This window comes from Lentinus tigrinus (genome assembly GCF_003813185.1).
Source record: "Lentinus tigrinus ALCF2SS1-7 unplaced genomic scaffold L226scaffold_41, whole genome shotgun sequence".
Lineage (NCBI taxonomy): Eukaryota > Fungi > Basidiomycota > Agaricomycetes > Polyporales > Polyporaceae > Lentinus > Lentinus tigrinus.
The window spans coordinates 47889-62724 of record NW_027137950.1 but is presented as its reverse complement, the minus strand read 5'-3'; the positions used below and the strand labels follow the sequence as shown (position 1 = coordinate 62724).

Sequence of the window (14836 nt, the reverse complement as noted above, 5' to 3'; positions counted from 1 at the left end):
GGTGCTGTGCATAGGTGCATGTGTGCAGTGTCAAATCCACTCAGCTACGTAAGTGCGAGTTCTCTCCTTGACCGTCCAGGTAGATGCGGGACGCCTGGTGGTGGGCCCGGCCCCGTTGGATGCTGTACGAGATCGTGACATGGCGACGATGGTTACCTGGGCCTGTTCGCGACCGACGACGACCTCCGAGTCCCGACCTCCGAAATCGATGTCCTAGACTTCCAAACACCGCTCTGGGCATGTAGATACCGGCGAGTGTGTCACATTTCCATATGCATGCTACATATATGCGCACTATAAGACCCTCGGACACGGGCTAAACTGCTTTGGGTCAACCAGCCATAACATCCCGTCTCAGCCCAACTGCAATCTTAATCTGCTCCTTGCGAATGGCCACTTGGGGCACCTGAGCCGTATCAGGGTAGTAGCCCCTAAAGTAGCCATACGACTGAGGCGCGGTCAGCCCATCGATGACTGCAAGGGAGGTGAGGGGAGGAAGTTTGACCCGCTATGGCGCATCGGCTGCTTCAGAGATGCTCGTCGGGCTAGCAGAGTAAGGGGCCCGGGTACTCACATCGTGACTCGGGCCTTCGACTTCGCAATTCCATGGGAAAAGGCCGTCAGGGAACGGCACTTCCACGAGCTGGCCGGCACTGAAGACCAGGTTGTCGCGCTGCACGCGTTTGAGCCTGCTTGAGCATAGGTGTTATACGGACGTGGTGAAGGCGTACCTTTGCCCATGCAATGTGAGTCTTGACGGCAATTGCCTTGATATCTTGAATCTGCCCTTCGAGTCTCTGTGCGAGGGCATCCAACCGATCTTCTAGGCCTATGATAATAGGTTGTAGCCAAGGAGCTTACCCCAAATGTTCAGATGGAAGCCCAATGGAAGTATAAGAGGCACGTACGTGAAGCACTTGAGCCAGGGACTTGCACTTCATAGCGTATTGCGGCCGCAATAGCTTCGTCATCCGCCGCATTTGTCAATGAGTCGCAGGTGTCAAGGGTCACAGCGACAGGAGGAACTGCCGCGACTCACATCCCTCTGTCGTGACATTCCGCCTAGATCGGTCTGCAGCCACAACATTTTGCGCAGTCGGCACGTCTGTCGTGATTGGTGGAGGTCGTGGTACGTTGTAGTCTTTGCCTGGAAGAACAGTTTCTCTCGCATTGTGTCCTGCCATCGCGGAAGGGCGAGGCGTGGTGGGAGTTGGTGAGAGGACGAGCAAGCTTGCGTTCAGGGGCAGGCGAACTCCAGCACGGTCACATGACAATTGTCGTGTCGATCACGTGACAATGGGGCGGCCATACATCCTGCGGTACGCAGTGTACTCGGAGCCAGTCTGGTTCGTCTGACCGGTATACGGCGTCAGAACGGCTACACCAAACGTAAAAAGAGGGGAGAGCGGTATGAAGGTCCAGCTGCATAGTGGTGGGTTTGTCCTAGCAGGATTGCACGTTTAGCAACTAGCGCGACCCAGAACTTCTTCCACCGAAAACTGGGGGAAGGCGGCGATGAACTGAACAAAGACCTCACTGTCCACTAGCACTGGCACCTCAGCCAGCTCCGCCGCCATGTTCCACTGCACGGAAAGGGCCTCCCGGAACGGTGCGATCAGCAGGTACTTGACTTTGACGGTACCATAGCTCTTCTTCGCCTTCGCGACCACTTCCTTGACTGTCCCAAACTCGGGTATTATCGTCCCTGTATGGGCGCGACTGACCGCCACATGCACGATCCAAAGAGTGGCCGATTGGGGGGTCACCGCTACGAAGTAAGCATCGAAGAGTGCGTTGCTAGGGGCTGCGGGAATGAAGCACTTTCCGGCGGTAAGTTCCATCGTATGCGTATCTGAGTAGGTGTGGAGGTTCATGCGCGCCGGGATTCCGGGGCACCGGCCTGCATACAGTGAAGACGCGTTTGACTGCAGGGTTGCGTCTGCAATAAGTTGGACTGCGCGATCTTCGTCAACTGCTAGAGTGGAGCCGTGGAAACGGTTCCGGAATTCGAAGCGATGGGGAGACTTCTTGTACTGGGTAGTGGTGGGGAACATACGCGCGTAGCCACGGAAGCGGTCCTGTCCAGAAGTAGGGGTGGTGCAGAGCAGCTTGAGAGCCAGGCCCTCGAAGACGATGGGGGCGAGCACCGTCGTCTGAATAAGTCCGAACCTGCAATGCCGGTAGAGTCGCTCCGCATCCTGCACCTCGAGCCCCTTCAAGTACTTGGCCCTCACTCCTTCGAAGATCCACGCGCTTTTAAAGGTGACAACAGGGATATCGGACTCCAGCACGGCGGGGTCTAGACCACGATCTCTTCTCACCAGGATGAGTTCGTCGGAGGCGACGTCTAATGGCGTCGTTGCATCTTCCGGTAGGTTGAAGAGGAGCTTCATGCTAGAAGACGTGATGGCGCGCGTGATGTCTCTTTTGACCCTTTCACGATCACGCGCCGCAAGGACCAAGTCGCGTGGGCATGGACCGAATTCCGACCGCATGTCCCGTACCCATTCGAGACTCGGTCGATGGTCCGATGGTCTCGCAGTAAGTGTGAACCTGGGACCCGATATTTTAGTATCATTGAGGTAGAAGGAAGAATAATGAATGACAGTCACATCGCAAAGAGTTCTTGGTCTGTCCACGGATCCATGTAGAATTCGCGCGCGGACTGTTTCAAGAGGTGCGTATACGTCGAGCGTTCCGGAGAGGCACAGAGTACATAGAACATAGATGAAGCGATGATCGCGTCGGGAATGGGTCCTTTGGCTACGGGAGCGTCAATGAGAGCCCAAATTCGCGAGGCAGGCGGAGCATAGGACACAAGCGGAAAGTCGACCGGGGCGTCAATCGATGAAATCGAGGTCCGCCGGATGCCGCTGTCGTCGACGTAGACGGCCCATCCCCTTCTCGTGAAGAACACAACAGGTTGCTCATCCGCCATCCGCTGGAGGAGGGCGTAGACAGAGAAGTAAGATTTGCCTATGATCGACTATACGTCAACTTTCGAAAACCGCCGTGAGGCCCTGACGCACCAATGCCAGGTTGTCCAGTGACGATGACACCGGGGATATAAGGCGGGTCAATATCGAGCGGGTCGAGCCACTTGTGGGAGTTGCATAGACGTTCATACATCGACTTGTATTCGGAGCGTATATAGAGGGAGCCACGCGTGGCGCTGGTGATACCGAGGTACTCCCAGACATCCGCCTGCGCGATTTGGATGATTTCGTTCTGGGATTGAAGGCGCATCTTGCCAGCATCACCCCACCAGTCATTTTTGAAACTGACCCAGTGTTCGCCCTTGCACGGCCTCCACTCCGAAGCCTATGCACCTGGCTGTTAGGGGCAAGAAGAAGGCGATTTGGAAGTGGTACACACGTTCAAGTCAAGCCGACGCCTTTTGACGAGCACACAATCAGCATCTACGTATGCTTGCAGGGGATCCGACAGCGACATCATTTGAAGGAGGAAAGGCTAACTCGGGGGGAGGGAGAGACCTGAGGCCGGTTGAAGAGCCTGGACCAAACCAACCCTAACCCGGACTACATAGATGAACGCTGGGCAGCACGAACTTGAGCATGCGAATTATGATAGTACTACAACAAGAGAGAGCTTGTCGTATCACTTCTTCTTGGACTACATCGTTGTGATCCCAACGATGCCACTGACGTTGGCACGGTGGCCAACGGGGCCAACGTCCACGAGGAGGCCGAGAATAAAGTTGTCAGAGTCCATCTTGCCTGCTTTGTGGTACGTCTCGTCAAGCACGGCATCGGCATTCCTACCGAACGTCGCAGGTTCGCACGCCTGCTCGAATTTGTGAAGAGCCTCCACGTCCCGATGAGATGTACCGGAAAGACTCAGTTGACTATATCGACGTTGATCAGAAACGCGGGAGCCTGTGCGGAACTCGAGACGATAGTAGTACTCGTCGTGCGTTCTCGTCTTTGCCACAGTATAGCGTGAAGTCCCCTGGCTGCAGCCCAAGAGTACCGCTGCAGAAGGGCGTGTCATCAGCCAAGGTAGAGCGGAGATGTTGTAGGAGAAATGCTTCGTTGTGTAGTCGAGCCAGCTCGAGGTATCGATACGTGAGAGCTGCCAGGAAGTGGGCTGGCAAGAAGCCAGGTGAGTTGATATATGAAGTCAGACACGGAGCCGGGAATCTGCTCAGCTGAATCGCCCACGATCATGTTTATGTACAGCGGAGTAGGCCTGATGAACAGAAGTGCGAAGCTGCAGGGATGCAACGTAGACCGTAGTGTGGAGGTCAGGCGAGGGCACCTGAGACAAACAGCCAGATCTGCGGTACTTCGATGCGAGAGAGGCAACCATTTATTATCCAATCTTAGACACTTACTTGATCATGAACGGCTTCCTGCAGTGGACGTTTTACGTGTCGTGCGCATTCGACTCAGCGATGAATCTAGGAATGTGCAGCATGAATAGTCGCAGGCCCGTATGATTTATCCTATATCGTAGTGAGCGAGATCATCTCAGAGAAGATCGGTGAGATGTGAAGAAAGATGGTAAGCGGGAATCCAGGGGAGTCGCTGCGTAACGTGGCATTGGCAAGGGGAGATATTGCGCTGTCATCCGTGACCGGCGCTTGACTTGCCATTTTGGTACGAGACCCAGAACGGCGGGCTAATCATACATCCAGCGTACTGTAGCTTACATTAGAAACTGCGGTATTCGGGTCTATCGATGTACAGCATATACACTAAGCTAAGCGCGAGTTCTCTTCTTTGCCTTGGCCCTGGCCTCCTCGAGTCTGGCTTGCACCTGCGCTTGCGCTGCCTTCACTCCTGCGACGCCCTCAGCAACATTGGCACGGTCGCCAGCAGGACCGACATCCACAAAGAGCGACGGAGTCAAATACAGGTACGCAGTCGTCGGCTCGTTGCCGAACGCAGTGTACTGGGAGCCAATCAAGTTGCCCTTCACATCGCCACACTTGGTGACCCAGTACACTTGCGCTGACGTCGCTTCTTCCAGCTCATACCGCACATACTTGAGGTGGTGAGAGAATCTGTTGTTTGGGGTGCCGTCGAAATTCATCTCGACCAGGCGGATGCCGCCAATGTGGCGCAGGAGCATGAGGCACAACTCGCTCGGCTCATTATAGAGGTTTCCGAGACTGAGCATGCGGTCCAGCATCACGTCTATGTGGTACTTGGCGTCCCGGGAAATCAGACGCAGAAGAGGGTCGAGCGAGAGCGCTTGGAGAGCACGCAAGAGCGCAGCGTCGCTGCCCTTCAGCCACCCACGCAATGTGTCGAGCGGGTTGGGCATACCCCGTTTCCATCGCGTCTCGAATGGGTATGCATGGCGCAGCCCAAAGCCGAGCGTGCCTCCCTGAGGTAGGAAAGTCGGGTCAGCGAGCAGCTCTACGAGAGCCTCGCCGATCGCGGAGAAGTTGGAGTGCTTCGGGTAGATGATGGTCAGCTCGTCGGGGAACGCGACGGCAGGTGGGCCTGCCCAGTATAGGTTGTACGTGATCGTCACACGGTGGCCGCTCGTGATTGGAAGGACTTCGTGCTCGACATCACTGAAGAAAGCGATGTAGGCGATGCGCTTCATCTCATAATGGGCTGTCGCTGAGAGGAGAAGGGCGGCATCGAACGTCCACTCGTCCCCCTCGTCCCGAAGGACGAGCGCTCCTCCTTCATGAGGAGTCGGGAAGACAATCACGAGAGAGCCGAACATATCGGCGCCGCGTGGGGTGTCTTTGTGGGGCTTGAAGAACGCGTGCTTGCCTGTCAGTGTGTCCAGGGTCCGAGTCAGACCTGGGTGAAATGATTGGAGACGAAAGGACGTACCATAGACGTTGAGCTTGTAGAGCTCCGCTCTGATCGCCCTCCTTTCATCGTTCCCAGCGAGCAATCCGGCGCGGACGATATCGACGAGTCGGGACTTATCAACGTCGAGTCCGAGGAGAAACTTATCTGAGTCCATCTTGCCGGCCTTGCGGTAGGTCTCGTCAAGCACGGCTTCGGCGTTCCTGCCGAACGTCGCGGCTTCGCACGCCTTCTCGAGTTCGTCGAGTGCCTCGACATCCTGCGCGGAAGTGCCAGACAGGTCGAGCTGACTGGGTATGAGGTAACAGATACTGATCAGCTAGAGTCCCGGGGTGCGTGGAATGAGACAGGCTCACCGTGCGTCCTTGCCTTTGCCGTAGTAAAGCGTAAAGTCGGCGGGTTGCAGGCCTAGCGTGCCGCTGCAGAACGGCGGGTTCTCCCCTAGCGTGGCACGGAGACGCAGTGACAAAGGTGAATCGGAGGTCGCAGGGGGTTCGGGGGTTGAAGGCCCATCAGACATGAGCTCAGACTCGGATGAGCAAGTGCTGGGTGTCGGCGATGCCATACTTGCAAGACGTCGTGTCGTAGGCGTATTCGGAGGTGCCAAGGATCTGTTTGGATATCGACGGTCCTGAGGAGATACAAGTACCACTTGGGGTACCGCAACGTGTGAGTCGATCGGGTCCTTCGCCAGCTTTATTACACGTAAATTGGTTGCACGCCTGTTACGCGTGCATTCGGCTCCTGTACATGCGGCGTTCGATCGGAGGCCCAAGATGACCATTGAAGTAGCACACTATGGTGCTTCAGCCAGGGATTTGGCTTGGTCGTGGCGACTCATCACTCTATCATTTATTCAATGTAGTGAAAAGTCAGTCGCACCTGCTTGAACGTCAACGTTGAACCAAGAGAGCGGTCAAAGCCAACCTTCAGAATTCAATATGTACGGCATATATCCGCGCTGGCTAGAACAAGGGTGAGCCAACCAAGGGCGCGCTACTTGACGTACTCTCGGGATTTGGATCATGATTCAGATCAGAGCGAGGCTCGAGGTCAAGTATCGATCATTGCTGGAACTGGAACACGTCGCCGCTAGGAGGTGAGTCACTCTCAGCGCTCGATGTTCCATTTCTGGATTCTAAGAATGGGAAACTCATCAAACGGCGAGCGCGCGTGTGTTGGCACGACCCGCAACTTGGTCTTGGTGCGTAAGTATACGGTTCATTGACTCTTTTCGATAATATCCTTCTGTCTTCACCGGGTAAACTATCTGACATGCCATTGAAACAGCTTTGATACGCTTTCATCGACGATATAACGCATGATCTGCCGATGTGGACTTTGCAAGTCAGTCATGGACGCCAGTGCTTTCCTCGAGCGCATACTGGGAGTCACAGGGCTCGTCCAGAAGATCAAATACCACGTAAGAAGTGATCTGAGGGCCAACATTGAAAACACGCCTACGCCAACATGTCCTTATCAGCGCAATCCTGCAATTTGTGGGTCCAACCAGCGCATATCCGGGTCCCGAGCCTGAGAATGTGACTCACAGTTCTGGAAACGTCCGTGCTCTGACGTCCTTGCGGATGCTTCGGAGACTCTGACTTGCTTCTAACCAACGTGTATGCGATCAATCAGTTCGTCCTCGCGTCCATAAGATGAGCCGCGACCACAAAGTCCGCCTCCTACGTGATTAGCCTGACCATCCTTTCCTGCACCGTCATTCTATCCCCACTCCCACACAAACATGCCTAGCTCGTCGAGGAAATATCCTGTCACTCCGCTCTTGAAACGTCTTTGCAACACACTCTCCGGCGACGCTGCACCCTTCTGCACCAGCGGCACTCTGGAAATCCCCGAGCAGCACTTCTCACTCTGGTATGGTTTAGGCAACGATGCGAGGTATGCCACGCTTCATACGCTACCCCACGCAGTTCCCAAATGACCCGCTGCTCTGCAGGCAGGTCGATCTCTCTACATCCTCGTCCGAGTCGCTCGACGCGCTCGAGAGTGCGTGCGAGGCCGCCACTTTCGGCAGGAATCAAGAGACCGTGCTCGACGAATCCTATCGTAAAGCTGGCAAAATGGATACCGACAAGTTCTCTCTCCCATTCGACGTCGAGAAGTCAGGCCTCATCGATGTTGTGAAGACCGGTCTCCTTATCGGGGAAAGGGAGCAGAATTACGTTGGTGCGGAGCTCTATAAGCTCAATGTATACGGTACGTTCAGTGATCCATAACCTTATTTATAGACCGGGCTAACGTTTCTACAGGTAAAGATGCCTTTTTCAAGCCGCACAAAGACACCCCGCGAGGCACGAACATGTTCGGATCGCTCGTCATCGTGTTTCCGACACCTCACGAGGGTGGTGCGCTCATTCTGCGGCACGAGGGCAAGGAGTGGATCTTCGACGCTGCTCAAGTGCTCGCATCTTCCCCATCGAAGCGGATCGCCTACGTCGCGTTCTTCAGTGATGTGGAGCACGAGGTGACCCGCGTGCTGAGCGGCCACCGCGTGACGATCACTTACAACCTGTACTGGGCGGGTCCGCCTCGAGTTGCACCACCGCCTGGCCTGTCGGTTCTGCACCCTCTTCGTGAGAGCCCGTCTGAGGTCGAGAGCATCCTCAGTGCGCTCCTCGCCGACCCCGCGTTCTTGCCGGATGGCGGGACACTAGGCTTCGGCCTCCGCCACGCGTATCCCTTCCCCAGGGTGTGGGACGGGTCTATGGAGGATCCTCTCGTCTCTCTCGAGGAATGGCTCAAGGGCGGCGATGCAGCCCTGTTCCAAGCGGTCGAGGCGCAGTCCCTCGAGCCGCTCCTGCGACTCGTGTACGAGTCCGAACTATGTCCCCCGCTGGTCATCATGATGGACCATATGATCGACCCTAGTTGGTGGAATGAAACTCTTGAGGACGTGGAGTACGTTCTCCTCCACGATCGGGGCGGCGTTGGGCTCGTCGCCAAGCAATTCGGGCCCTCGCGCAAGAAGCGACGAGACAACGGCTACGACTCGGACCGGGTCTTTCGTGCAAGGGAGGCTGTCGATGTTCACTGGGTCAACAAGTGCGAAAAGTGGAACGGAGTGTGTTCCGAGTATATTGCATATGGCAACGAGTCGAGCATCGCGTATCTCTATATGCGTATCGCGCTGCTCGTCGACGTTGGGCCTGCTGGGAACCGCACTGATATCAGTGCCGTTCAAGGGGTTAATTCGCCCCGTATCCTCAAGGATGAGCACATTGCATATTCAGATTCGGATGTGGACGAGGACGAGGCAGAAGAGGGAGAAGAGGACGAGGACGAGGCAGAAGAGGGAGTAGAGGACGAAGAGGACAGGGAAGAGGAAGAAGGACAAAGATGAGACCAACACGACTCGGATTTGTATAGTATGGAGTCGGACGAGAAGAAGAGTAGCTTACCGGTCTTAGGTTATCGATGGGAAAGCGTTGAGGAGACCGAGCGGAACGAGACACGCCGCGGAGAAGTTGAGTAGGAGAAACTTCGTATCTCGAGAGCTATAGGTAATCAGACTGAGACAATCTGACGAAACTCGCGGGCACAGCTTGCCACTGACGAGAGTTACGGTACAACAGAAGAGCAAAGCAGGTCATATGACATACAGGAACGAGGCACATAGCGATCATGGGATCGTATGACAACAGCCACTTCAAGTCCGAAAGCGGCAAGTCAAGCGCCGTCCACTAACCCCGGTCTCATACCAATACCCTCCATGCGTACACAAAGGGGCGTGATCATCGCTCCGCCTCCGCGCCGCTGCGGCTTTGAAATCCGGCATCAACAGGGTGGTGACCATGAGAAGTGCCCGAACTGCCAAGCCTCTGAGGGGCACCGGCAGGAAGTACAGTCACTACAGTATACGCAGCATGAAGATGGACGGAGAATGACCATCGAATCCTCAGCAAAGCAATCGCAAAACATGTCATCGCCATCTTCTCGTGTCTGGCTCAGTAAGTCACGACTGACTATCGACCGCCGGGAGCTTGCATGCTGACGACCATCCCCACTGCCCAGTTACTGGTACATCGACGGGCTTCGGCCTCCAGATGGCACGCTGTGCACTGGCGCACGGCGACAAGGTCGTCGACTCATCACTCATCACTCTATCATTTAATTCAATAGACTTAGAAGTCAGTCGCACCTACTTGAACGTCAATAAGGATCTATCCTGCAGAATGCAAGATGGTCCGTGTACGGTATATATTCGCGCTGTCTAGAACAAGGATGAGCAAGATGAGAGCCTGCCGAGAGCGCGCTGATTGACGTACGTTTGGGAATTGGATGATGATTGAGATCGGAGCAAGCCTCGAGGTCAATCATCGATGATCACTGGAACTGGTCAGTGGTATGTACATAGGATCCGGTAGAAGGTGAGTCACTCTCAGCGCTTGAGGTTCCATTTCTGGATTCCGAAAATGGGAATTCATCACAATCAACGTGGGCGTGCGAAGTTAGCAGGCTTGGCTCATGGCAACTTGGACCTTGGTGCGTATACTCTTCAGCAACTTCTCTCTGGGCGCGGTACCCTGATTGTTTTGGCATCTTAACAGTTTGGATACGCCTTTATCGACCATATGGCGGCACTATCTGCCCATATATCTTTTGTGCACTTTCAAAGTCCGAGTCATGGATGCTAGTGCTTTCCTCAAGCGGATGATACGAGTCACAAGGCCCTTTCCGAAGACCAATTACACCACACAAAGTGATCCGAGAGGAAACGTTGAGAACACGCCGACGCCAATGCGCCCTTATCAAGGCAATCCTGGGATTTGTGGGTCCAACCAACGTTGCATACACGGGTCCCGAGCCTGAGAGCGTTCTTGGTACGTGCGTGCTCGCCAACTCTTCTGTACGCTTTGGACACTCTGACTCGTTTCTTATTGATATATTGCGCGCGATCAGTCCGTCCTCACGTCCCGAAGATGCGACGCAGCCACAAGTCCGCCTCCTATATCAGCCTGGTCATCCCCGGTTCCTGCACCGAACTTCCATCTCCACTCCCGCACAAACATGCCTAGCTCGTCAAAGACTTATTCTGTCACTCCGCTCTTGAAGCGTCTTCGCAACACACTCTCTGGCGGCGATGCACCCTTCTGTACCAGTGGTACTCTCGAAATCCCCGAACAGCACTTTGCGCTCTGGTACGGTGTAGACGCCGATGCGAAGTACGCCACGCTTTACCCGCTATCCGACGCCGTTCACACATGACACGCTACTCCGCAGGTACATCAATCTCTCTACGTCCTCGATCGAGTCGCTCGATGCGCTCGAGAGTGCGTGCGAAGCGGCCACTTTCGGCAGGAATCAAGAGACTGTGCTGGACGAATCCTACCGTAAGGCTGGCAAAATGGATACCGACAAATTCTCTCTCCCATTCGACGCCGAGAAGTCAGGCCTCATTGATGTTGTGAAGACCGGTCTCCTTATCGGTAAAGAGGAGCGGAAGGACGTCCGCGCGGAGCTCTATAAGCTCAATGTATACGGTGCGCTCAGTGAGCCATAACCTGATTTATACACCGGGATAACGTCTCTACAGGTAAAGATGCCTTCTTCAAGCCGCACAAAGACACCCCGCGAGGCACGGACATGTTCGGCTCGCTCGTCGTCGTGTTTCCGACACCTCACGAGGGTGGTGCGCTCATTCTGCGGCATGAGGGCAAGGAGTGGACCTTCGACGCTGCTCAAGTGCTCGCATCTTCCCCATCGAAGCGGATCGCCTACGTCGCGTTCTTCAGTGATGTGGAGCACGAGGTGATCCGCGTGCTGAGCGGCCACCGCGTGACGATCACTTACAACATGTACTGGGCGGGTCCGCCTCGAGTTGCACCACCGCCTGGCCTGTCGGTGCTGCACCCTCTGCACGAGAGCCCGTCTGAGGTCGGGAGCATCCTCAGTGCGCTCTTCGCCGACCCCGCGTTCTTGCCGGATGGCGGGACACTAGGCTTCGGCCTTCGCCACGCGTATCCCTTCCCCAGCGTGTGGGACGAGTCTATGGAGGATCCCCTCGTCACTCTCCAGCGATGGCTCAAGGGCGGCGACGCAGCCCTGTTCCAAGCGATCAAGGCCCTATCCCTTGAGCCGCTCCTGCGACTCCTGTTCCAGTCCTATGACTATCGCCCGCTGGTGATCATGATGGACCACATGATCGAGCTCGGCCACACCGATACTTGCGAGGAGTACCTTCTGCTCGAACAGGGCGGTGTTGGGCTCGTCGCCAAGCACTTCGGCCCCCCACCCAAGGTGCGAGACCCATGGTACTCAGGCCGCGACAAGCACGGCCCTCGTGCAACAGAGACTGTCGACGTACATTGGATCAACGAGTGCGAGAAGTGGAACAGAGTGCGTTCCGAGTATGTTGCATACGGCAACGAGGCGAGCACCGAGTATCTCTACATGAACATCGCGTTGCTCGTTGACGTTGGCCCTGCTGGGAACCGCACTGATATCAGTGCGGTTCATGGAGTGCATTCACCCCGGATTGTCGACGAGGATGAGGAAGACGAAGAAGACGACGAGGAAGAAGAGGACTAGGAATCTGTCGGCGAGACGTAATGCTGCCAATAGCGCTCTCTCCCACAGGCTGCATTCCACCCCACCTCGATGTAAACGACGCAGTTTTGTTGCTGAAAGCACTCCTACATGTAGAATTGGTATGAGACAGTACTAGATGTCTGCGCCGTTGATCATCAGCGGGTTCGGTAATCTGTGCCTTCGTTAGCTAGTAATCTCGTCCCTCCTGTTCCTCCACCTCGTGAATCTCCACCTCGTCTTAATCTTCCGTCATAAAACATCGCCGACTCACTTATCTGCAGAGGTTGGAGGGTTGATATGCTACCAACACCGCTCGATGCACTTCATCGCCTATCTTTGGGTGGTTGCCCTTGTCCCGATCACAACTTTCGAGCAATGATTGTCCGGTATGCACTCCCCAGAACATGGGTGATTGAACTATCTGTGAACGATACGAAGCGCCATTCAGCTATATTCGAGAGACATGGTCGGGTCACCAGCAATATGTACTAATATTACAACAAGATACCAAGGAGAGCCGGTCGCATTACTTCTTCTTGGACTGCATCGCCATGACCCCAACGATTCCATTGATGTTGGCACGATCGCCGGGCCGACGTCCATGAGGAGCGACACAGTCATATACAGGAAAGAGCTCGAGGGCTCGTTTCCGCCGTACGCATGATGCCGACCAAACACGAAGCGCATGCACTGCAGAGCACTCTGCCGTAAGTACGCGTGTAGGCGGCCTCGCAATCGCGTTTCCGGTACACGGAATGCAGCTTGATCCACCACGAAGGTATCCCGACGGTCGTCAATGGATGAAGGTGACCACTACGTGCAAAGCACGGAGTGTGCTGAGTGGCGATATACCGATCGGAAGTTACTGACATGGGTCGGGATATCGTGAGCGGAGACCCACTTGAATCTCCCACACAGCCGAAGCCTGACGTTGTGTGGTAGGGGGAACACAAGGACGGAGTGATCATTCCGTGTCAGCATGTGACGCGGCGTTGCGGCTTGCAATCCAGGCGTCAACAGAGTCTTTACCATTGAGAAGGCGCCCGGACTGCCAAGTCCCTGGAGGCACCGGCAGGAAGTACAGTATATATGCAGCATGAAGATGGATGGAGAATGACCATCGAATCCTCAGCAAAGCAATCGCAAAACATGTCTTCTTCGTCTTCTCGTGTCTGGCTCAGTAAGTCACCGTCTGACTCCCGACCGCCGGGAGTTTGCATGCTGACGGCCATCCCCACTGCCCAGTTACTGGTACATCGACAGGCTTCGGCCTCCAGATGGCACGCTGCGCACTGGCGCACGGCGACAAGGTCGTCGCGACGCTCCGCAAGCCGGACACGCTCGCCGACTTTGCCTCCAAGTACCCCGCCTCACAGCTCCTCCTCGTCAAGCTCGACGTCACGAACAAGCAGGAGGTCAAGGACGCGTTCCAGAAGGCCAAGGATGCGTTCGGCCGCGTCGACGTCGTCTTCAACAACGCCGGCTTCATGGTCGCTGGGGAGGCGGAGGCGATCCCGGATGACTCTGCCCGCAAGATGTTCGATACGAACTTCTGGGGCGCCGCGCAGGTCTCGCAGGAGGCGGTCAGGTTCTTCCGTGAGGAGAACAGCCCTCAAGGGGGGTACCTGATCCAGAATAGCGCCTCGTCGATCTTTGCGAACATTCCCCTCATGGCGTTCTATACAGCGAGCAAATGCGGTGAGAATGGGGAATGGACTGTCATGTCGAGCTGCCGCTTACGTATATGCTTTCCGCAGCGCTGGAAGGGCTGACTGCTACCTTGAGCAAGGAAGTAAGCCCGTCGTGGAACATCAAGGTGAGCATCACTTATCCGTACTCAGCTGCCCAGTCAAAACTCACCTGCCGTGCAGTTCACCTCCGTTGAGCCCGGCGCATTTGTCACGGAGTTCATGAACAACGTTGAGAGGACGCCCCAGCATCCGGCATACACAGACCCCTCCTTGCCGACCGCGGTCATGCGCGAGATGTACGCGCACCCCGAGAATCTGCCGTTCGAATTGAACGATCCGGCCAAGGGCGTCGAGAAGCTCTTCGAGCTGTCGAGGCTGCCGAATCCGCCCCTCCAGTTCCCGCTTGGCCGCGATGCGGTGAAGTTCCTGTCCGATGCCACGGCGGAGCATGCCAAGATAGTGGAGGGGTATAGTTCGTGGTCGAGCGATCTCGTGTACAAGAAGTGATAAATGCGATGGGATGGGGGGCACTAGAGCCACGGTGTACCGTGTTGTTACGTCCACTTATGTAGTAAACATGCAGTCTGGCGAAGGTGTATTATTATCAAGTAACATGTTAGTCTTGTATACAGATATCAGACGGACCTGCACCATCCGGGCTTGAAGTCAGACGCGACTATTCCAGGGTAAATTGTAGACTTCTGCTGCTGCTGCGACGAGTTGGATCCGGAGTCTCGACGTAAGCGCCCTAAGTAGTGTAAGCGCACTGGACAAAGATGCAATGACTGCACGAAGCGT

At 55.4% G+C, this 14836-nt stretch overlaps 6 protein-coding genes across 6 annotated transcripts; 3 read left to right on the top strand and 3 right to left on the bottom strand.

Moving 5' to 3' along the window:
* Positions 1–331: 331 nt before the first annotated feature.
* Positions 332–1184, bottom strand: L226DRAFT_575101 (uncharacterized protein; the record flags this gene model as incomplete). Its single annotated transcript, XM_067685153.1, has 4 exons — positions 332–508; positions 575–673; positions 732–829; positions 1040–1184. The coding sequence occupies 4 exons, from the start codon at positions 1182–1184 to the stop codon at positions 332–334; spliced, it is 519 nt and encodes a 172-aa protein (XP_067530574.1).
* Positions 1185–1576: 392 nt separating this feature from the next.
* L226DRAFT_259703 (uncharacterized protein) lies at positions 1577–3425 on the bottom strand. Its single transcript, XM_067673356.1, has 5 exons — positions 3376–3425; positions 3030–3321; positions 2613–2976; positions 2322–2553; positions 1577–2253 (listed from the first exon to the last, which is right to left on the bottom strand). The coding sequence occupies exons 2-5, from the start codon at positions 3244–3246 to the stop codon at positions 1969–1971; spliced, it is 1098 nt and encodes a 365-aa protein (XP_067530573.1). The 5' UTR covers positions 3247–3321; positions 3376–3425; the 3' UTR covers positions 1577–1968.
* A 1238-nt stretch (positions 3426–4663) lies between these two features.
* Positions 4664–6315, bottom strand: L226DRAFT_514969 (uncharacterized protein; the record flags this gene model as incomplete). The annotated part of the gene is made up of 3 exons (XM_067678432.1): positions 4664–5753; positions 5817–6085; positions 6152–6315. 3 exons carry the CDS (start codon positions 6313–6315, stop codon positions 4723–4725), a joined length of 1464 nt encoding a protein of 487 aa, XP_067530572.1. The 3' UTR covers positions 4664–4722.
* A 770-nt stretch (positions 6316–7085) lies between these two features.
* Positions 7086–9242, top strand: L226DRAFT_514967 (uncharacterized protein). The gene is made up of 4 exons (XM_067678431.1): positions 7086–7320; positions 7342–7697; positions 7756–8015; positions 8069–9242. The coding sequence occupies exons 2-4, from the start codon at positions 7543–7545 to the stop codon at positions 9157–9159; spliced, it is 1506 nt and encodes a 501-aa protein (XP_067530571.1). The 5' UTR covers positions 7086–7320; positions 7342–7542; the 3' UTR covers positions 9160–9242.
* Positions 9243–10974: 1732 nt separating this feature from the next.
* Positions 10975–12671, top strand: L226DRAFT_514965 (uncharacterized protein; the record flags this gene model as incomplete). Its single annotated transcript, XM_067678430.1, has 2 exons — positions 10975–11299; positions 11353–12671. The coding sequence occupies 2 exons, from the start codon at positions 10975–10977 to the stop codon at positions 12345–12347; spliced, it is 1320 nt and encodes a 439-aa protein (XP_067530570.1). The 3' UTR covers positions 12348–12671.
* Positions 12672–13418: 747 nt separating this feature from the next.
* On the top strand, positions 13419–14688 carry L226DRAFT_539236 (NAD(P)-binding protein). Its single transcript, XM_067681648.1, has 4 exons — positions 13419–13527; positions 13593–14045; positions 14105–14163; positions 14219–14688. Exons 1-4 carry the CDS (start codon positions 13497–13499, stop codon positions 14543–14545), a joined length of 870 nt encoding a protein of 289 aa, XP_067530569.1. The 5' UTR covers positions 13419–13496; the 3' UTR covers positions 14546–14688.
* Positions 14689–14836: the final 148 nt, after the last annotated feature.